The following is a 24322-nucleotide window of genomic DNA, read 5'->3' as shown; positions in this document are numbered from 1 at the left end:
CCTATGTATGGATGAGTCGGGTTGGATCATTTGAAATTGAATATAAAATAAATGAATTTATTAGATTGTTTATTGTCAATTATGTGCACTTTCAAGAGTCCATTTGAAAGAACTTAAGTTTCTAACCTCAGAAAAACTTATATTAATCTGTAATATTAGTCTACGTTTCCAATACACTCGATTGCATAGCTTTTGAGCCGAGATGCTACAAATAATTACATAGGGTGTGTTTCTTTAGGGGCGTTTTGGAGAAAATTGAATTTGAGTTTGATATTTATTTGAATTTTAAGATAAGTTTGAATTTATGTGTTTCTTTTGTGTGTAGGTTTGATTTGGGTCTAAGGAGTTTTGATAGTATTGATTCGATGAATAATAAATATAAAAAATATAAATGTGTATTAAATTTAAAATTTATAAAGTAATAATAGTATGATTTGATTATGAGTTTATGTTATATCTACATATATATATTTTTAAAATTTTATTTATTTATATTATAAAAAATTTTATTTTCTACAAAATGACATATATATTGTATATATTATATTAAATAACAATTATTATAATTATCAAATTATTATTTTATTATTAGGATAATTTTATAAATATTAAAACAAAAAAATAAAATAAAAAGCTTCACATATTGCAACGGTGTCGGCTGGAGAGAGATATTGGTGATTTGACTAAATTTTTACTATGCACATTAACTACACAGTAAAACTCCCCAAATCACCTTGGGAAACATCCCCATAATGTTTTATAAATAAGTACTATTTTGTTGTTAAGCACAGTAAATTATGATGATACAGTAAAAAATACTCTTTTAAATCCTAAATCAACAGACTTTTTTGGAGTTTTGTAATAAATTAGAAATTAATAATATTTTATTAATTAGTGAGAGTGTGTAAGTATTTTTGACATTTTTGTCATTTAATTTTATGTATAAAACAATTGTATATGTAATGGTAAATTTGTAATTTAAATAAAAATTAAGGATATTTTTATATTAATATAAGATTATTTTTTCTAAAATAAAAAATTGAATATTTTAAAGTGGGATAAACTAAAGTTAATACTTTAAATTAAGCCAGAGAAAGTAGTATTTTACTTCTTTAAATTGTTGACTTTTATTATATATATATAATTATTGAATTTTATTAAATGATATTTGTTGACTACTATTTTTGGCTAAAGATGGTGAGTAATTTTTATTTGGAAAGACACAAATCAAAAAAATAATAAAAGTAATACAACACAGATAAGGCGCTGAATTTAAAAATATACTGTATCAAGGGTGTGTTTGTTTGGGAGATTGGATTTTAAATATACTATTTTTTTTTTTTTCATTTTTTATATTATATTAAAAATTAATTTTATATTCAGACATCACATCAATATCTATTTATATCACATCATACAACTGCTCAAATTCAAAATTTTTACTATTCAAATCCCAACTCAAAATCCAAAACCCCAAACAAACACACCTAAATATAAAACAACATATAATATATATATATATAATTAACAACACATTTTGTTTTTACCAGTTATACTTTGTTTATGTTATTGCAATGTGTTGATTAGGTTAATCAATATAGTGATAATTAATCTCAATCAAAATCATAACTAAGTCAATATGTATTGTACATTTATATTTGTAAAAGAAATATATAATGATGATAGTTATTATGACCAATGAGACAAATCAGCATGTGAGATGACTACTCTCAATACTTGATTGTTGCATTCTTTGGCAAAAAAAAAAAAAATGGTTATGTTTTATTAGTGTGTGTTTGAGGGATTTTGCTAAAAATTTACTGTTCATTCAAAATTCTTTATTCAAAAAATTATCTCAAACACTTATTTTTTTAAAATTTTTTATATTATTTTAAAAATTAATTTTACATTCAAAATATCACATCATTATATATTTATATCACTATCATACAATTATTCTAATTCAAAATTTTTACTATTAAAAATCTCAACTCAAAATCCAAACCTCCGAACAAACACACCCTTAATATTCATGCAAAAATGTGAGCCTAGTAATGAACAATGGTGTGCAAGAGAGAAACAAATTTTCCACAACATTACTATAAAATCTTGATCAACACAACAAACTGAAATGTCAAGCACAACCTCACTGCATTGTACATTGAAGATGAGATAGTAATAAAACACAAGTTTACGAAAAATAGTAACAAACATCATCCCATAATCTTTGGTTTATAACATATACTACACCATCTTATCAATACCAAATCGCGATACTATGCAAATTACACTAATTTGATGTTAGCATAACATTCTTGGTGCATATATAAAATGAAGTGAAATCTATCTCTTTCTCAATGGACAAATTCAAGATTAAAAAATTCAAATTAAATAGACAAATTCAAAACTATATTAAAGAGGCAATTTAAATACCATCTAAGTTGAAAACGGGCATAAAATCTTGAAAAAATAAAAATAAAACAACTCAGTTGAATCACAATTACACAATGAATTATTAAACATTAAGTCAAAGTTCTGTACTTGTGACCTTGCTGTGTAGGAGTAAACTCGTGATCGAGGCCATAAGTTCAAACTTTGACATTTACAAGTCCACGATTAACCTCGTTCCGCCTAATTTGCAATACATTAAAAAATTCACAATTTTTATATTTTCTATATAATTTTTTTAAAAATTTTCCTTTTTCAAGCCCTTTTTATATCTAATTATCCGCTTCCTACAGTATCGCATCATATATTTGGGGTTATTCCCAAGCCCAGCCCAAACACAAATCCAATGCAAAGCGAAAGGGTTCTATAATTTCCCGTGCATTTGAATGCTACTGTATATCGGACCTCGATTTCCTGCACCAACCAATTCATCGCCCAAAAACCTTGAATCCTGACTTAGGTGAATCGGCTGGCTAGGGCTGGAATGTTGGCATTTTTGGAGTGATGGTGTTTGATAAGTTCGTTCGTATATTTTTGATTGATCTAGCTGATCTTGGTTCTTTGTAATCGATTATCTTGTTTCTTCTAGGGATTTGGTGGTGGACCATTTGTATTTGAGTGATGACTGTGTTGGTTTTGTCTTGTTAAGGTCTTGCGAAGGGATATTCCATGGGAGACTTATATGACAGCTAAGCTGATAACGGGGACGGGGCTTCAGCTGCTGCGACGCTACGATAAGAAACCAGAAAATTATAAGGCTCAGTTACTGGATGATGTATGTCCTCTTTAGTTGCTTACAAAAAACTTGTTGCAGGATGGTCCTGCTTACATTCGTGTTTTTGTTAGCATCCTGCGTGACATATTGAAAGAAGAAACTGTGGAGTATGTTTTAGCCCTGATTGATGAGATGCTCTCAGGTAAGAGCAACACGTAACCCCTTTACCTAATTTCCTGTTATTTCAAGCGGCTAATATCAGTACTTTCTTACCACTTCTCAATGGCAGCAAACTCTAAAAGAGCTAGACTCTTTCATGATAAGAGTCTTGCTGATGATGACATATACGAACCTTTCCTGAGGCAAAAATCTCTGTTCACTATTGTTGCATGTTATCTATTGCTGTTCATATAGGATTTTGAGATATGGTCACGTTTGTTTTCTGGTGTTTGTATTATCATAAAATAGCGCTATGTTCGACCCAACAATGATTGAAGATAGAAAACAAATAAATATTGTAAATATCTTCAAATTTTTACAGCATTTATGTACTTGGCCTGCATTTTGATATCTGGATGTTATTTTCTTACGCTCAAGTTTGGCGCGTCTTTTTTCTGCTGTAACATACATGTTTGCCATTTTTGTGTCATGTAATAACGGCTGAGTGGTAATCCTTCTTTCTTTTGCAGGTTGCTCTTTTAAGGTAATTGGTTTATACAAGAGAAGAGCTGTAAGATACTTTCTTTGATTGTGAGGTATGTGCTCTATCCATATCTTGTTAATAATACTTGGTTTTAGATATATGGCTTAGAACACCATTCGTGTCTCTGTTAATCTCCAGTGGAAGACCTAAAGCTCAGGATGGTGCCATTGCTAATGGCGTATCAGGTTCAAAGAAGAAGATCACTTCTATAGATGATGTTCTGAAGGGACTGGTTGATTGGTTGTGTTCACAGGTTTGTTTTTCTGCTCTGAAATGCATCAGTTTTGTTCAAGGAGATCATAATGGGCATATTATGTTCTTATTCCAAAGTTCGAGGGAGGTTAGTATATGATCTTATTTTGTTTTATGGTATCACTGCTACTACAACTGAGGCCTTAAAGCTTAAACTATTCATTTGTCTTAATATAACATTGAATTTCTTAGAAAGAAATCAAGGATACATGTTCTCTAGGGCCTTATATTATTAGATCTTGGTTAACAGTTAATGTCACCTTTCTAGTTGATCATCCTGGTAAGACACAAAAAATTGTGTCCGAATAACTCATGTGCATGGGATACACTCCAAATAAAAATGTAATCATAATACACTCCAATCAAAATATCACCACCGCTCTCTTACATGCAATTTTGTAACATGGTGTTAATGCAATGCAAGAGAAATAAATTATGTGAACTCATTTGATTCCTGTTTTTCCTACTATATAGTTATTGTTACACAAGTTTTTGTAGTTAGGGTATAGATGTTGAGTTTAGCAGTTACAATAAGCATCCATGTGAAGACTAAGCTACACCGAGTCCAAGACAACAACCCTTCAGCAAGAAAATATAATAATAATAATAATAATAATAATAAAAGATACAAATTCTCCATGTGTAAAGGCATGGACTGTTGATCTTGACATTCTAGCCATTTTATCAGTTCTGTCTGGCTATTGATATGGTTGCAGGTAATTCTTAAAGTTAGTAGTATCCTCTTGGGATTATATGATTCATCTCACATCCTATGTTGTTAATTTCACAAATGAATTTGACACATGATTAACTTATTCTTAACAAGGAAATACTTTTAGAAATTCACGTGGCAGTGTATCAGACAAGAAAGGCTTAGACCTATGCTTGTTTTTCTATGCAGCTGAAGAAGCCATCTCATCCTAGCTGTGGCATTCCTACAGCTATTAATAGCCTGGCAACTTTACTGAAGGTGCTCATGGTGAGATCTTCATTTGTTCAAGCAGATGGAGTGAAGTTGCTTATTCCTTTGATTTCTCCGGCATCCACCCAACAGTCCATCCAGGTAATGTTAAGTGTGTAAATGAGTGTTGATGTGATGTTTCAAATGTAATTTTTTTTAGTATAATATAAAAAATAAAAAATACACGTTTGATTTGATGTTTTTGGAGGAAATGTTTTTATGAATAGTAGAAATTTGAAGAAAATTGAAACGCTTACTTCCAAAATGATGATTTTTGTTTCACGATGAAATGAAAGTTATCCACCTAACGATATTCTGGTTCAGAAAGAAGAATAATAATAATTTTATTCCCTAATCTCAGTGTGCATAAGTGTAAAAAGACAGCAGTTTTCCTTACAGATTGTATGTGTATTGGATATATGTCAATTTGATATGTCCTATTTCATGTGATTGAACTATTGTAATAAAAAATTGTTCTATTATTAGTGAAATGTTTGACATCGACAACATAAAGGACAATTGTTGTTTAAAATTGCATACATGATAACTTCCCGAAGTAAAAATAGAAATTTGATACGTCCAACTGGTGGAAGAGATCCGAGTAGTTCCTACCATTCATTTACATTCAAGAATTCTTTTAGTATGATTGTGTTCCATTCCATTCTGCATGTGAAGTCGGCGTTTGCTCTTTATTGGAGTAATCTCTTCCTCCCGTTGCTTTATAACAGCTTCTGTATGAAACCTGCCTTTGTGTGTGGCTCCTCTCCTATTATGAGCCTGCAGTTGAGTACTTGGCTACTTCTAGGTGCTTGCCATTGATTGAAGTGGTTAAAAGTTTAAGGAAAAAATAAGTTATATAATTGTTAGGGTATACATGTTGCTAAGCTTCAGCTGGGTGCCAAGCAATCTCTATACCCTTTTGCATAGGTTGTTAGGGTGGTCGTCTTGACTCTGAGGAATTTGCAACACAAAGGGACATTTGGTGCTCAGATGGTGGACCTGGGATTGCCGGCCGCAGATTGTTCAGAACTTAAAAGCTCAGGCATGGAGTGATGAGGTGAGTATCTTTCTAGGTTTTTACGAACTCCCTATTGGTTATTTATCCTTTTGAACAGCAGCTATAAACAAGACATCTAAATATATCTTGAATGTTGATGCTACTCTCATACAAATACAGGCAAAAATGCAGCCAATGCTGTATTTTTTTGTGAAATTATCTTTTGAGCATCAAAGTAACATTTAAATGAAGGGTCGTGTTGTAATAAGCAATATCTGGTGTACTCGTCATTTGTAGCAAGAATAAGACACAGCTGATTTGCATAGTCTACTGTATACTCAGCTTTTGTGAGGTTTTATATTGCACTCATGAAACTATTTCCTAAATAGCTTTCTATATATAAATGTTTAAACTATGCATTTTCTTCTGCAGGATCTACTGGAAGCTTTGAATCAGCTGGAAGAAGGCCTAAAAGACAACATTGCGAAGCTTAGTTCTTTTGATAACTATAAACAGGAAGTTCTGCTCGGACATCTTGATTGGTCGCCAATGCACAAAGATCCCATATTCTGGAGAGAGAACATCACAAGCTTCGAGGAACATGATTTTCAGGTGCGATTCCCTGTTATTTAATGATCATCAAGTAATGCATTCACCATGAATTGTGTCAACATACTGCTTATCCACCCACCTTATTGTGCTCTTATTCATTCTCTTTTACCAAGACAAAATCTTAAAACTGATGATCGGATATGATATAATTGCCCTCATCGATGTACATATAATTTATTATGTGCAGATCCTAAGGGTTCTACTCACAATTTTGGACACTTCCACTGATCCCAGAACACTTGCGGTTGCTTGTTATTATCTCTCACAATTTATTCAGTATCATCCTGCTGGACATGTCATTGTGACCGACCTTAAAGCTAAGGACCGAGTTATGAAACTAATGAACCACGAGCATGCTGAGGTCACTAAAAATGCCTTGCTCTGTATCCAAAGGCTGTTTCTAGGTGCCAAATATGCAAGCTTTTTGCAGGCTTGAATGTTCATACAGTAATGTAATTATCAACTCTACAGATTGATTACAAGGTACTCTTGCTTTGCTTAAGCAGTCATGTTAATTATGTTGTATAAGAAAAAACTACTAAATTCAATAAGTTGACAGTGGTTGTTATCAGCTGTCACTCTGTAATCAATAATGAATTTCTATCTTTTCTCTAATTTATATCTATATTGCCATCTTATGTAGATAAAGTTAAATCCCTTTGTCCCGTAAGGGATGACCAGGTGGTATAGGGGTTAGACTTGTGACCGTGAGATCATGGGTTCAAATTCCCGATACCTCATGTCACCTGCCACATATGGTTCACCTAGTGTGATTTTTCTGTTGAGCCTAATTTGCAGGATATTAGGTTCGGTCGGGGGTTTACCTAGTGCGCACTTTCGGGTATTTACTACGGGTTTTCACGTCATAAAAAAAAAAAGAAAAATTTAAATCCCCTTCAAATTTTCTTGATCTACTAATGTCTTTTATTGCAATTTTCACATGTCTGAGTGAGGTAAAAATGGCAATATATTTCCTTCTAATATAGCTGCAAAATGGGAATGAATAAATAACAAATTTCAAATTGGTTGAATTCTACATGTAGTTGAAGTTGTGTGCAAATTGCAGGTCACAGGCACTCTTTTTATTGTAGCAGGGATCAAGAAAAATAATTACCATAAAAAAAATTGGGGTTACCATGTGAATGAGGGAAGTACATATGTTGGATGAGCCTCATACTTTGTAGCAAGGGATTGAACCGACGACAATGCTGCAATTTCACCAACTTTAGAAAGACTGAGTTCATCGGCATGGATCCCACAAGTGATGAAAGCTGAGGATATCCCGGCTTCATTTGCACCTTTTATGTCGTGGTGGAGAGAGTCTCCAACAGCAATACAGTCCGATGCATCGGCGCCAGCCATGGCCATGGCTGATTTATATATGATCTATGTGCAATTGATAGGGTTGATAAGTGGGCATTATATAAGCCTGCTTAGAAGCTCTCTAGCAAATAAATCAACAATATTTCCAGAAACATTCATTGGTCTATTAGAACTTTTTGGCCTAATATAGTCATACACTAAATACTGGCTACTTAATCAAACAAGGATAAAAAGGCAAAAATTGCAACAAGTTCAAGAGTTTATGTGTGGTGAAAGAATCGGAAAGACATATACTAAAGCATTTGAGAGAAATTGCTAGATCAGTGCTATTTATGAAAAGGACCCTAGAAGCAGAGCAGCTGTAAATTAGAGTGGCAAGTATCAAATCAATCCTTGGAGACCTTCAAGGGTATTTTCCCTTTCATTATTTCCAAGTTCATAGGCATTGAGTGGTAGAATCCTTGATCATTATTCACGCTCTTCAAGCCATTATAAAGCACTAAGGTCATCTTAATCCATCAACTTCATTTATCCAGTTTTAATTCTAAATATGTAGTTGCTACAGTAATTTTACTCAAACCATAACTCTATTTTTCACTATTATTCTTCAACTATTCCTATTATTTTAAACAACTTTTTATTTTTATAAATTTAAATAATATTTTTAAAAAATAAAAATTTAAAATTTTTTTAATAAAAAAAATTAGAAAGCAACGCCAGAAAATGGCGCACAACCAACGCCAAATCAACCAACCCAGCGCCATTTTAATGGCATTCGGTTGGAGATGCCCTAAGTCACCAAAAAGATCCTCTCCCAAAAGTAGTGGTGGAATGCGATTCAAAAGATGCTTTTGCACGGATTTAAAATTTAAATTCTAACTAGACGCACAAATTCCGTGGTAGATCACTTCACTAAGAGTGGCACTAGAGGAAATACTGATTTAACTATTTAGTTATAGCTTCTGCCTATTCCGATTCTCTTGTATTGTTATTGTGCTCTTCTTTTTCTTTTTTTTTTATTTATTTATTTTTATTTATATGAAGTGGAAACCCGCAGCCGCTATATGAAATTGCGAATTGGGTAAATCCCCGACCGAACCTAATACCCTGCAAACTAGGCTTGACAAGCACACTAGGCGAACCATATGTGGCAAGGGAGGAGTCGGGGTTTAAACCCATGACTTCACGATCACAAATCCAACACCCACACCACCAGGCCATCCCTTAGGTGACCCGAGACGTCGGGGTTTGTTACTATGCTATTTTCATTATCAATAAAGTTGCTTTACTCTTAGGAATAAATAAATAAATAAATAACCAGGAATATCAAAGATTCATATAACAGTAACATTACCTCACCAGGCTTGCCCATCCACTTCACTTCCCCTCCAAGCTTTTCATATGTAGCTGCCAAAGTTCCTGTTAAAATAAATATAATTTCAAAAAAATTCCAGCAATAAATGCAAAGAAGATGGTCCTCTACAAAGATGCTCAATCCATCATCATTTTCAGACAAGTAATACTTCAGACAATAAATATTACCAGGCATAACCCGGAGAGCTCTAGCCTCAACAGTGACAAAATCTGGATTAGCTACTACCATAGGAATCTTTTTAGCAGAGCATTTCTTCAATATTTCATTGAGCTCCTCAAGTTTCATGGGAAGTGCATCTCCAGAAGGCATCCCCAAAGCTTCAGTACCATGAGCTAATATAAACTCAGCTTCTTCGACATTATCTACTACATGAAGCCCTAAACCCTAAATAGAAAGCATTCACTGCCAAATATCATCAGAGAACATTTGGATAATTCAGATATGATTAAGGTGTTTCTTCTGATATTGTCACCGCTGATAAGGTATTGGAATGAGAAAAGTTGTTATATTGATAGATCACTCACGTTCCTAAGAAATATTGTGCTCAAACATTCTTTTAGCCCTATGACATATGTTTGATTGATATCAAGTGCATTTTAAACCTTCAAACCACTAATCAATAGGAACCAAAAGATTTAGGAGGGGTTTAGCTCCTTAGACAAGACCCTGTTAGTAAGCGGCATTTGAACCAGACAAGCATAGATTGTGTAGTTTGAGTATTCCATTTTTAATTTGGAAGAAGAAAGTTGAAGTTATGCTTGACCCAAAAAATGAGCGCCAGAACACTGCATTGAAACTAATATAACTTTAGCATACCTCAAGTGATATTGCACCCCGATCACTCCATGTCATGTGAATGCAGGTTCTTCCCAGTCCAGCAAACCATGGATCATCTCTCCTGTTCTTGGATCATATTCCCACAGTTAGAGATAGTAATGCAATAATAAAACTCCATGCCTAGTATCACTCTGAGCTTATCCTGTACACAAATTTTCTGACCTAAATTAAAGATTTGCAAAGCTGCCTAATTACATAGCTAAAACTGATAAAGAAACTTTAAGGGCATGTTTGGATTAGGTTGGGGGTTGAGAATAGTAAAAAATTGAATTAGAATAGGTGCTTGATGTGATGTTTGAATGAAAATAATTAATATTTGATGTAATATAATTTATTTATTTTTTTATTTGATGTTTTGAGCGGGAAAAATGTGATGAATAGTGGGAGTCCTGCCCCAGCCCTACATCCACACACACCCTAAATTACAGGGAATTTTTATGAAAAATTAAATATTTTCCATTCAAAAACATTAAAGATGTGAAACAATTTCACTTGAATGTTAAACTTCTAGCGTATTATTATTTACACTTATACTCTAGCATAAAATTATTACATTTCAAGGAATCCCACTCTTACAGAAAAATGAAGTGGTGCTATTATTATACATGTTCTTTAAAGGATTGGATAAGAAAAACACATTCGATCAAAAGCCTCTGTGTCTTGACCAATTTAACTAGCATAAACGAGCATTGCTTATCCTTCATCATCATAATTGAATTGTGGTAAAGCGAAAATTCTTGAGAGAAATTCAATGAGGAAGGTGATGTATGCTGGTATTTAAGATATTCGATTGCATGAGATGGCTAACAACTGTGGTCATAAATCAGGAGAGGAATATAATTACACCAACCTCATCATTTTGCTTGAAATCAGTGAATGACAGCCTTAAAAGTTTAAACTACTAGATATTTGGATCATTGTGATGTTTAATATCTATATGTAGTTGTTTTTCAATGTTCCACCATACTCCTATTAATAATTCTTTCAACCAAGTTTTTTAGCACATTTTCTAACCCATTTATATTTGTTTGTGAAGTTTTGGACACATTTTGTAGCTCTGAAAGATGGGAAGTAGTTGACGTTCGTCTTGCGTAAGATTTTTAGTAAACAGATTTTCGGCTAGTTTTGGTTGCTCCAACAGATTTCTACAGAAAAGTATTCTTGCAAATGGATAGAAAGCAAGTTAAAGCGTATTCTTAAAAAAAAAACTAAAATGAAAATCAAATTAAAAAAAATGTAATACTACTGGTGAAGGATCAAACCTCATAAGGTAATGGTGTGTTAACTCTCCACTGGTGATTGCTCCCAAAAAGAGTGAAGGATTAAACCCAAGGCTGCTCAACTTTTCAATAGTTGTGTCTGCACGCCTTGAGGAATTACTTATGATCACCATCTTTGCACCAGAGTTTGCTAACTTTTCTACTGAGACGCAGAGTGCATAAAAATATCAACCAAAGGGCAAAATATTAGTCTTTGATATTCATCGATGAGAAAAAATGAAATCAATCTTACCATAATGTCAAAGCTTAAATTTGAAGACATACATGCAGTTATGGCACCAGGGTATGGCTGCTTTCCATCATGTAGGACTCCAAACTGATCCAAGAACCATGCCTGTCACCATATGAAGATAAACATATCATATTGAAGATTATTTAATAGTGAGATGAACATGCACTAATACTGCTGATTATATATGGTGGCAAGCAAAATCCATTCACTTGAAAATAAAACCATCTTAAGATTGTCATATCCAGAATTGCATAATTTTTTTGCTTCGACAAGTTTAAGGGATTATTTTATCAATAACATGAAAAATCTCATAAACTACAATAGTTAGGATTCAAATGTGTGAAACTGCAAAAGCTATCGTATCTACTTTGGGTGCTGGCAATTGGCATTCTCTCAATCAACTATCAAATTAAGTTATGTACGCTAGGGTTCCACCAGAGTTTTATTGTGAGCAGAATTATTAAATTGACGAATCTTACAATCTTCTTCTTCAAGACATTTACCGCGAGCTTGCATATGGCGAACAATCTGCCCAATTGTGCGACGCATATAAACATGATATAGACGAACTAATCAACTGACCAATAGGACTATTCATACCGAAATGAGCGCTGCGGACATTCAAACTGAATAACAGAACTTTCGAATGAGTAGAAATGAAGCATTACCTTATAGCGACGAGGTTCAGCGAGGCTTTGCAGTCCGGTGAGGATCTGAAACCGCTTCAAATCGGTTGGAATCGAGGAGCAGCATCTTCCCATCATGTTTACCTGCCCTTTGTTCAGCGTGGGATGGGCATTGTATTTTTATTTTTATGCATAGGCTTGTATTTTTTTCGGAAACTATGGGGAAAATGAAGCAGGGCTGTTTGCTGTGGTTTTCAATCCAAGGGGTGTGTTTATTTTAGGTTTAACATTTTATTTTACTATTTCAATTTTTTATTTTTTTTCACCAAAAATATTAAATCAAATACTCAATTTTTATTTATTTTATTACACTAAAATTTAATTTTACATTCAAAACATCACATCAGCACATATCACATCAAACAACTATTTCAATTCAAAATTTTATTATTCAAAATCAAAACCCAAAACTAAAATCACAAGTAAACACACCTAATAATTATTAATTAATTTGTTAATAAAAAAATATTTGGTGTATTTTTTTTATAAAATATTTTTGATATGTTTTTGAAATAATATTAAAAAATAATATATATATATATATGTATATAATACTATAATGAAAGTAAATTAGACTATTTGAATTTAGTTTTAAAATATTGAATGAGAATATTGTGTATTTTTAACACAAAATTTCAATAGTAGAAATTTTAGGTTTCAATTGTAAATAAATACATATTTATTTTTATTTTTTAAATTATATTAAAAATAGATTATGAATGTATTCTTTGAACACATTTTTGGCGCAAAAAGCTTCCCAATTAATATTAAAGAAAATAAAATCTGTGTATATTTTGTATTTTTAGTTTTAAGTGTTTAAAAATGTTTCTATTATCTTTTTTCAATTTCAAATGTTTTATGTGTGTTTATTTTGTAATTTTAATTTAGAATTTTTTTTTTCCATATTTGAAATAGAGAAACATGTTTATTTTTATTTTTAAATGTATAAAATATATTATATATTTTAGTGTTATTGTTTTTAACATTAAAAATATTCTTATATATAATTTTTTTTATACAAATTTCATGACAGATACAAAACGGTGGAGACATTATTGTGGAGACAGAATAGTAAGAAAAGTCTAACTTCCATATAAATATACCTTCCATTTCCCTATTATTTATCATATTTTTATTTAAAATATATCATACAAAATAACAATTTTTAAAAAATATATATATATAATATTATTATTCAAATACCACATAAAAATTCATTTCATATACAAATTTCTATTATTTCTATGTACAAAAACTCCCAAAAAACATATACCAAACAAAAATTTAAATATTTATCATCATAATTATTTTTTCATTTCACAAAATATCACATTAAAGTTACTGTTCAAACTTAAAATAAAATAAATAAATAAATTCCAAAAAAACACACCTGCTTTTCTCCTTTGGGACCAATAATTGAAGAATTATATGACTAAACGATACTAGTTAAAGATACACACAATACTCGGCCACAACCAACTGTAGTATCATGTATGTATGTATGTGTTCTCTCAACAAAATAACTCAGTCCAGTGTAGTATCAATAATGTTGGTAGGCCAAGAGTGCCACAGATATAAATTTTGAATAAAATGCACAATCGCACCGGATTCAAAGTAGTCGAATACATCAGCAGCAGCTACGGGCATTGTTGGCCAGCAATCAATCATCAATAACCATAAATGGAAATCCCCTGGGAACAACACAATATTGTAAGACCGACAGAAATTCATTCGACTAGTAAATGTGTCTTTTGTGTCTTGGGTTCGAGAACATGTAAGAAACACATTCAATTACTTATTTTTCTTCAAAAGGATTGACAAATTAGAGAAAGCCTATTAACCGTAGGAAAAAGTGGCAAACAAGGAAATAGAATAAGGGCATTCAAAGTTTCATAGCAGAATTAATGGATGTGCCAATTCTTGATCCTTACTTAAATCGTTTGGACTACATGGCATGCTTAATTGAATAATATTTTGATTAACAAAATTTATCCTAGTTAGTAGGATTAGATAATTTATCACATTATTTAATCAATCATACTGCATCCTAATTCCTCATGGTAAGCATTCTTCAAAGATAGTGATGGAAGTTACATATAGCTCTGTTTATTTGTTGGATGTTATCCCGATTTTACTATTCCAACTTTTATTATACTAAAATCTAATTATATATTCAAAACATCACATCAATACATATTTATATCACATTATACAATTACTTCAATTCAAAATTTTAGTATTCAAAACCAAAACAAAAAACCATAAGCTTACAAGTAAACACACTCTGCATTCCTAGCAAGCATTTGAAAGCACTTGGCACGATTAAAATTATAAAAGTGATCTACCTTCCATTATTGTTTTAGTTTGAATTTTCATGAAGCACATATATTTCATGTTTAGGGCAACTGACGGATATTTTTCAAGATAAGATTATCATCTCACCAGCCCCCATGTCTGGAGAAGTAGTCATTATCAAGTGAAATAGCGAGTGCAACAGCAACTGCTCTTTCGGACAGAGTAAGCGACCTTGTTACCTCTAACTCTTGAACCTGCAAAACACAGAAGCAGCATTTAGGTACTCAGATAACTGAAATAAGAAATTTTGGGTTATTTATGCAGTGTCTTTACCCCAGGAGCAGGCCCGACACCAGAATCTGCACTCCCAAAACGAATCACATACTGACCAGCATCAGTGAAAATCTGCATTATCAAATTAGAAACCATGAATTGACTGCATTCTACTTCTTCGAAGGTAAAATGTACTATTTTGTGTGATCATTTTTTTTATAACACCAATGTATTCACTAAATCAGCTTGTTACAGATTCTTTCATTCTCCAAATACTGATAGTACTGAGACAAATTTAGGGTGTGTTTGTTTGGGGGATTTTCCCTAAATTTTACTATTTATTCGATTTTTTCCCCCCAAAATATCAAATCAAAACACCTATTTTTTATTTTTTATATTATACTAAAAATCAATTATACATTCAAAACATCACATCAACACCTATTTATATCACATTATATAACTATTCACATTCAAAATTTTTATTATTCAAATCTCAATCCAAAATTCAAACCCCCAAACAAACACACCCTTAATGATTAATTCAACCTTTTTCATCTATAGGGGCAAAACCATAAAATAGAACTTCACATCTATTGAGAAATAGCTGCAGCATGTATGGGTATATTGATTGCATCAACTCAATTGTTGAAACTAATTAGTAAAATCCATAACCTCAAATCCAAAGCCCCTCCAGTCACGATCTATTTCAGCCAATACATTTCCATCAATGTCCTTCAAAGTAAAGGTCCAGTTCCAAAGGCCAGGGTTCTCAACAACAGCAAATTGTTTGTTCCTAGAAAAAGGAGACCATATTTCAGACATACCCCTGCTTTAAGTTAATAAAAACTTGAAAAAGATGAACTGAATTGTTGTAGAGACTAGGATAATGTCTACTCCAACTGTCCAAACCAATAACACAATTTTACTCTATTTGGCATAATTGGGTAAAGAGAAAGAAATGTTATACCCTCAGCCTGTCAGCATTCAAAAAAGTAAAGAATAAAGTATCATTTAATGTCAAGTTTAACAAAAATTACACTATTCAAGAATTCTTAATCCAATTGCAATTTTACACCCCAATGTCATGATTCAAGAAAACAATTGATCATCATGGATTATTACATTACCCCAAGTAGAGATCATAAATTCTCCTCCAGAGATGCCATCTTCTATGGACAACACCAACTTCCTGACAGAAAAGAAAAAAAAAAAAACAAAAAAAACCACAACAACAACAACAACGACAAGAAGTCCATAAGATCTCTACTTCTAAAGATGCAGAATTTTGTTTGCATACTACACCATACAAAGATAATAAAACCTACTTTTCCATTTATTTCAGCATAGATTGAACTAGTGATCCACCAAAAGGGTCTTCTCACCTTGGAAGCACCATTACAAAATTAAATCAGCGGCAGCAAGATCACACACCCAAAAGAAGCCTGCAATTATTGGTGAGTATAAACAGATCGGTGTTAAAAGTTCTTACCCTGAAAAGTTCACTACCTAAACCATCAGTTATGTATGCAGTGAAAGGGCGTCTTAGCCGAAGCAACTGCAGAAAAAGTGAAAGTATTCAATCTTACCCACCAAACAATATATCCATGCAAAAGCAGTAAGAAATAAAGCAAACACATTTGGGGCAATGAGAAATATAAATGCTCCGTCTATCATACATCAAGTTGCCCAAACAGGCAGGACCAGCCCAGGTACAATCCAGTCCATGCCAGGCCTTGATAAAATAGATAGTCCCGGGCCAGGCCAAAATATGTATAAGTTAGTGCAGCTCGGCATGGCCTATCAACCAGATTACCACTGGCCGGACTATAATTTTGTATGAAAGAATAAATAATATAAAATATAATATAGAAATGGGTTGGACTGGTTTCGGGTGAAACAATCTGGGGCTAGATTTTAATGCATGAACCTAAATGGAGCTGATATTAAGGCCCAAAATCAAGCCCATGCTCGGGTTTATTATACCAGGCCCCATCATAGCCCAGGTTAAAGTGGGTTGGACTGGTCCGACCCACTGTACAACTTGAATCATACATAAATCCAGATGGATTGAAAATGAGCAGAAGTGGAATTGTGCAACTGTTAGTTGAGTAACTAAGATTTGGTAGAAGTTCATAAATACTTGAAACTAAATTTATCAAATGCCTATAGATAGGAAAAAAAATAATTCCACTGTATAATCCCCCCAATTAAAATAAAGTAAAAAAAATCTTTCTTTCACACCAGCTATAATCCTATAGCATTCAGTTATGCAACAAGATCCAAATTGGATACTGAGAATTTTTCATATACCCATGGAACCTTGAATTCCACAAAATCAGATTTGAAAGGAGTAAGGGTGTAAAAACAATCAATAAATTATGACAAAAATATATCAGTTGGTGTGCAATCATGATATTGAAAGAGTTTCAACAAATGGGGATGAACTCATGAAAGCAGGATAACGGATTTTATTCGAAAGTGGTGGAGGGATCTCCAGGGATGAGTGGCGGCATTCAATGATCAACAATTATAATAAGGGCCGTAGATCCAGCCAAAAGCATTTTGTGAGACACACAATAAGAATGCATGTTTCACCTATTTTTTTTATCTTTTTCCTTGGCTTCTGCCCCTACGTAGTTCTCCATCTTTTTAATAAATTTTCTCCTCTCCAAAAAGACAAAAAGAAAAACTAAGGATTTGTCTGCCATTTATTTTTTTTTTATTTTTTTTTATCAATATATATTTTATCTTCTCACAAAAGTCAATATTCAACATAAAATATTATATTTTATACGACACAATTCCCTATACCTCACATAAATAAAAAAAATTCAAATCAAAACACTAAACAAACAAACCTAACTAAAAAAAAAAAAAAGCCAAATGCAGTTGAGCATACTATAATGACCCTAAAATAATAATTGCGTTAACACAAATTCTCTATGACGTTTGATTGATGCCTGAACCCAATGACAAATGTAATATAATTTTTTTAAGGGTTATTTATATGATGCTTGATCAATCAGGTCACATAAGAGCCTAGAATCAAAACTTTCAAACGTTCAAAAGGTCACGCATGGACCAAACAACTAGATCTGAGGGGGAATTCATGTCTATTTGATGTAAACCCAATATCAAATTGATACCCAATCGGGTCACCATACATTAAAAAAAAAAAAAAAAAGTCAAGGGAAAAGGGGTAAATCACATCTTGTCTAGAAAGAACCAAAGCTCCGCCGAATCAAACTTATACCCGACCAAGTAACAGATATAACTAATGAAAAGAGACTAGAATATGGACAGGAAGCAGTTCCTAATTACCTGCCCACCACTCAACGGATTTGTTCAAGTAATTCTAGGCAGATATCCATTCCTTTAAATAATAAGTTTTAGATAGGAGTGTAGGACTAGACCTTCAATCAACCACACAAATCATATCATTTGATCAATACCTGTAACTTTTTATTTCATTTAATAAATACAAAATCAATGTTAGGTTTGTTCGCTTTGTGAGTTGTGTGTTTTGGCTTCTGAGAGAAATAGTTGTGGGATGTGAGGTTGTAAAGAGAAAAAAAAAAAAAAAAAAAAAAAAAAGAAGAAGAAGAGATTTCCTTAACTTTATTTTACAAGTTAGTACACTAGTTCAAATTTTACTATTTAATTTTATTCTTTTTCTGGAGTAACAAATAGCATTAAGAAAAGATCCAGCATTATTAGCCGCATGAAAATTAGAAGTAAGATTTATAAATATGATTGAAATGCTGCTGTATATACCTGTCTCATGATCACATTACTCTGTTCACGAATGAACCCTACAGGCTGCATAAATAATATTAAGATTATTCATGGCTGTGAGAAGTACGAGTCAAAGGCAAGTGTTCAATAAAGAGATTGTACAATAGTAGGTTCTATACGCAAGAAGAAGAATCACGTACTGCATGTGGGTAGCAGACATCAACAATGGCATAGCGATTTTCCTGCAGCACAGATGTATAAAGTTCATCTCATCACAAAAAGATACACTGAACAATGAATTTGTGATGAAAACTTATATATATATATATGTGTGTGTGTGTGTGTGTGTGTGTGTGTGTCTGTACATATATGATGAGAACTGATCAAACAATTATTATTAGCATTGAAACGACCGTTAAGATATTTTGAAACATCTACAAGTTGCAACAAAAATTTTGGAAAATTGCGAACCCTCTACCTCTGACACTCATCATTGTGTAATTTATAAAGTAGTTTCTGAGAAATACAAATTAATATCATGCATAAGTTAACTTACCAAAATTTCAAAACAGGATATCAAACATATGTTTACAAAAATCAAAGAGTGTTCCATCCTAGTTGTAGCTTGTTTACTACGTTCTTTGACTGAGATATCAATCTTTCCACAAACGCTAATTATATGTGGTGATGGATAGAACAACAGTTTTTATCATCCAATATCATATAGATAATATCTCAACAAAAGAATTGTGAAAGTAAAGCTTCTCACAGGTTTTGGGTGTTCAGTAAAGGAGAAGCATAGTTATTGAAACTGATTTGCTATTGATTTATAAGCATGGAACTTACCTGCTCAAAACCAAGAACCAAGTTGGCCCACTCTATATCCCTTGTTATCAGCAAATTGGATCTTGCAAGAAGGGGTGCAACCACGGACTGGAAGAAGTTTCAATCAAGCACAACCAATTTTACTTAAAAAGAACTACAAAACACAATTAAGAGTTTTAGAGTAAAGCTTAAAACACAAATCAATTTTTCTCGCAGATTGATATTTTTCCTACAATTGGACTATATGCATTTGATCTTTCACAATATAGATTGTTTAGGACTAGGAAACACTTCTTGATAAGTGTCAAACTGAACTTATTTATTTAAGAAAAACTATTTTTAAAATTACAATACCAAAACAATATAAATTGATAGGATAATAAATGCATAAAAACTAAAAGGACAGTCATCATATCAGTCCTGGACTGGTTATGTAAAGCATAAACTACCTCATGGTTGTTTACATTTAAGAATATTTTTAACAAAGTTGTTTTTAATATGTAGAAATTTAAGAAGAGATTTTATTTTAACTTGAAAAATAAAAGAGAGAATTCATATATAAATCTATATATATAAATATAAAATAGAGTCTATCTAAATCTAATAATCCTAATTATAGCAAGATACGAATCTATTGAGATTATATTTAATCTAACAAATTCCATATTGCTGGAGCAGAGGAAAACCACACTAAGAACTATTATTGCTCCCAGCTCTTTTATTTCTATGAAAAGAACTGGAAATCTTGGGGTCTACTACTGTTAATTTATTAAGTCACTACTTCACTATGATGAATCAGATAATTTTATTCTACGTTGTGTGAGTGGAGAAAAAGCGCACTAAGAGCTAGTATTGCCTGTAAACTTATTTCTGTATAACTGTTTATAAACATGTCTTGCTACACAATTTATTGCTAGTACAACCAAAATGTTCCTTCCAAAAGTTTTCGGGCCACCCTCACTAACAAAAGCAAATGCCATCCCTCATAAGTTAATTACTTCCACTTTCTATTAGAGTACATGAACTGATTCAACCTGCATCATAGTAATGATGACATCCCCATGGAATTAATGTAACCAGCTTAAGGAAAATAGCATACATCATTAAATTTGAAAATTAATACTATCATGTATACCACAGAAGAAAGGTAATCTCACCTCCTCCGAAGAAACTGGTTGCAATAGACCTGTGACAGATTGACTAGTAGGTGGTTGCTTCAAGTCTGACTTCACCTTTCTATGAGACATCTTATTGACAACGGAAGCACGTGAAAATGGCATTCCGAAAGATTCAAATAATGTTTTGGCATCAACATTTGCTTCATGAGTACCCTGGAAGTTAAGAAGTTTATGATTTTCTTTACTAGAAACCTTTCTTTTCTTTCTATCTGCAGTCCAAAGCCGTACAAAAAAATCTCTTGTCATGAAATCCTGAGGCAGCGTAGACATTGGCAATGAGTTATTTTCAGAAGGGTCTCCTGCTGGTTGACTTGAATTCAAGAAACATTTTTGGATGTACAAAATCTGATTCTGATCCCTATCCACTGTCATACAATGTCTTGGTATTCTCCATCTTGATTGCCTTGTAATACAGCTCCACCCCCTCATCCAGTTCATCTAACCAAAGTGTACAAGTTAAAAACAGGTATAATCAAATAATCAGGCAACTCCAACGCATACAAGTAAAACTTTATCCCCCTGCTACAGAAGTTGATATATGCAAGCATGTATATGCATTTTCCATTTGTAAAAAATCCTGTTCTTTTCACTAATGTTATCCACACCAATATAGTATACGCATTAACAAACATATTAAATGTTATGTAAATTTGAATGTTGGCTCAAAATATTCACAGCAGAGCATATAACAACAGAGATGATTACACCTATTAAAAAGTCAAAAAGAATAAAAAGTGCACACAGGACCCTTTCTGAATCACTAACTAGACCATTTGACTAATGCATGTTACAAGAAGAGTGAGAGATCCCAGGAATAAAAACTGCTAAATGAAGAGGAAATGAGTTGAATAAAGACCAGCCCATTAGATATTTATTTAACTTGTAAAAGAGGATTGCTCACCTTATCTAATTGAGAAAATGGATGGACCTTTCAATAAACTAAAAAATTGTCTGTGTAGTAGAATAGCTTCCAAATACCACCACAATTTCCACAACTTCAACCATTAACCACAGATTACCTACTGCATTAACAAAAATATTAATCCAAGTCCAATACCAGCCATTTCCATGGAAGTTTGATCCAGCCATTAGAAATTGATACCATAAAAGGAGCAAGGGAAAAACATTACTTGGAAGTTCTATATTTATTTGGCAGGACATTGAAGCAAAGTTAAATGCTGTAAATTTGTGAACTAATGGAAAATTGGAGAAAACATTAGATGAATACAATTTCTAGCATAATGAATGGGCTAATAAAGTCATCCATTTCACCGTTTACAGAACCATGAATGATTTTTAAAGTATCACTTCACGTGCTTTCTACTGCACAAGTGCTGCAATATTTCTTTTTTCTGTAAAAGAATTCCACATGAGAATTTTGAAGCAGCCACATACATGATACATCATATCTGCAGCCCTACTGTTAGCTATCAAAACTTTGAATTGAAATGGAAAGATAACATGATGAAGTTAGATATCCCATTCAATCTTGTATGATGTCAACGGCAAAATAGATCAATATCGCAACAATGAGGGAAAGAAACCTCTTCAATAGATACAGAAGAAATGCAGAACACAAACTCAAGATCCTCTCATTCAATCTCACAGGCATAAACACCTTGTGAGTTGTATGTTACAAGATTAAAATCCCTTCAGTTAAATGTAAGGGACTCAATGCATGATCAGTTTGTTAACTTGCTTGTTCAAGATTTCTTTATTATGCTTATTATGTAATTAAATGAATACTATTAAATGATCGGTTCACTTAAAAGCTTAAGCTCAAAAGGATACACATAATTTATTTATTTACATACGATAGAGTCAACCAACACGTCCTTCACGTGTAAGGAGGATATACGCCATATATAAATCTTGCACGTAGACAACGATGAATATATGGCGGTGAGACATGAACACGGGATGTTCCAACTCTGATACCATGTTAAATGACCGGTTCAACTAAAAACTTAAACTTAAATGAAGTAAATCAGTTAGGTACTTCCAAAAATTCTTTTTACTTAAATATCCTTAAATAATATGAACCGTTGTTTACTTTTATACATGGAGCATGGGGTAGTGAAGAGCACTCAATTTGTCTAGAGCTTGAGATAGTGTTGTTATTAATGCTCTTCCTTAATAGTTAAGGACCCGAATGATCTCTATGTACAGTTTAGTTCATATATATAATACTAATGCTTTGTCACTCAAACAATTTTCGACTGACTAGATTTTTAATATAATATATATTCTTTTCTCTCATAAAAAGTCAACGTCATTATCAACATAAGGTATTATTTTTTATATTATTATACGATTCCACATTAAATAAACACACCCCGAAATCATCATTTTCTTCAAAGAGCAAATTATATACACCAAAGGTTATTAATTTTTTCTGTAAGTTGAAATAGGTGGTGGTAGGTATATATAATATGATGGATAGAAGTTTTTATTGTTCAATTTATTTATTTCTAAAGATAAAAGTTCATGAACAGCTTGTTAGTTTGTTATTTTTTCACAAACAAAAGTATTCAATCAAAGACTTAACATACGAATCACTCATTTTGTAAATGAACCCGAACACAAACAGAAACCTAGGAGTGTAGTTTTGGGGTGTTTTTGGATTTGAAGTTTTTATAATGAAACATAAGTTTACACTGTCATGTTTTATGGCAGGAAACAATAAAAAAATTTACTTCACTGTAGCTTATAGTGCAAAAAGAAAAAGAAAAACAGAACATAAACATACACAGCCATATAATTTCGACAAATATGTACATTTTGGTAACAATCAAACTTATAGTCCTACTATATCCGTTCATACTCATTTAGTGACACCCTTAAGTACATTCCACTATCAAATGACCAAGACTGTCTGGACTCTGCCACTATACATAGAATCTACTAGGCAATTGTTAGCACATACTTAAATTCGAATACAATAGTTTCATCTTAGGAATCAATTCTGGTGTTAAACTTACTCAAATGCCTCTTCCAGGTAGAAAATGGAGAAATTCCAATTTTTTAAAGTGTGTATGGTTTATTGAAATTCCCCATTCGAGCAAAAAGGAAATCACAACAAGCCTCTCACATTTAGCAAATTAGGGCAAAGTAAGTAAACATTACTAAAAATAAATCATTCGGCCAGGCTGTTCGTGGTGATAACTGATGAACTCGTAAAATCGTGTTCCCACAAACACAGAATTCAATCGTTTACATTATGAAGGAATGGATCAAGAATGGGCAGCACTCGTGTTTTCCTTGGTTTCAATTAGCAAACAAAACGGAGAGCTTGAAATGATTCCCACCGACTTCCGATCGGTTCAAGCCAACTCATTTGGAATCGAATCTAACGATAAAAATTTAGTGATCATACCTGGCTTCCATTCAATTTCACATATTCTTCAATGCATTCTCATATCTCATTTCTGAAATTTCTTTCACTCCCCCTTCCTTCAATTCAGCCCTCTTAAGGAACAGGCATTTCAAAATTTAATAACAAATACGAGTTGGAATTCGTCTGAAGCGAAGGAACGTCGAAATTGATGAGAAAAAGCATGGAGGAAAGAGGAACGCCAGGAGAGAGGAAGAA

At 32.5% G+C, this 24322-nt stretch overlaps 2 protein-coding genes and 1 pseudogene across 4 annotated transcripts; 1 reads left to right on the top strand and 2 right to left on the bottom strand.

Annotated features, from left to right (window-relative positions):
- The first annotated feature begins 2783 nt into the window (after positions 1–2783).
- On the top strand, positions 2784–7315 carry LOC127244768 (V-type proton ATPase subunit H-like; annotated as a pseudogene).
- A 373-nt stretch (positions 7316–7688) lies between these two features.
- LOC127244766 (uncharacterized) lies at positions 7689–12585 on the bottom strand. The gene is made up of 7 exons (XM_051265256.1): positions 12404–12585; positions 11768–11837; positions 11486–11645; positions 10203–10284; positions 9554–9770; positions 9366–9430; positions 7689–8074 (listed from the first exon to the last, which is right to left on the bottom strand). The coding sequence occupies exons 1-7, from the start codon at positions 12497–12499 to the stop codon at positions 7820–7822; spliced, it is 945 nt and encodes a 314-aa protein (XP_051121213.1). The 5' UTR covers positions 12500–12585; the 3' UTR covers positions 7689–7819.
- A 1252-nt stretch (positions 12586–13837) lies between these two features.
- Positions 13838–24322, bottom strand: LOC127244764 (altered inheritance rate of mitochondria protein 25). Of its 3 annotated transcripts, none has more exons than XM_051265250.1 (13): positions 24107–24322; positions 21632–21752; positions 20710–21168; positions 19574–19660; positions 18928–18969; positions 18767–18811; positions 16482–16547; positions 16318–16374; positions 16120–16181; positions 15665–15785; positions 15050–15121; positions 14864–14970; positions 13838–14112 (listed from the first exon to the last, which is right to left on the bottom strand). In XM_051265250.1, exons 3-13 carry the CDS (start codon positions 21166–21168, stop codon positions 14082–14084), a joined length of 1149 nt encoding a protein of 382 aa, XP_051121207.1. In that variant the 5' UTR covers positions 21632–21752; positions 24107–24322; the 3' UTR covers positions 13838–14081. The 3 variants fall into 3 exon arrangements, with proteins under 3 accessions (XP_051121207.1, XP_051121209.1, XP_051121210.1); XM_051265252.1 differs by having other exon boundaries at positions 21632–21749; XM_051265253.1 differs by lacking the exon at positions 21632–21752.

The sequence above is a fragment of the Andrographis paniculata genome, unplaced genomic scaffold, assembly GCF_009805555.1.
Source record: "Andrographis paniculata isolate CXL003 unplaced genomic scaffold, ASM980555v1 Contig21END, whole genome shotgun sequence".
NCBI classification, from domain to species: domain Eukaryota; kingdom Viridiplantae; phylum Streptophyta; class Magnoliopsida; order Lamiales; family Acanthaceae; genus Andrographis; species Andrographis paniculata.
The sequence above is the reverse complement of the archived record's forward strand: the minus strand, read 5'-3'. Positions and strand labels throughout refer to the sequence as shown.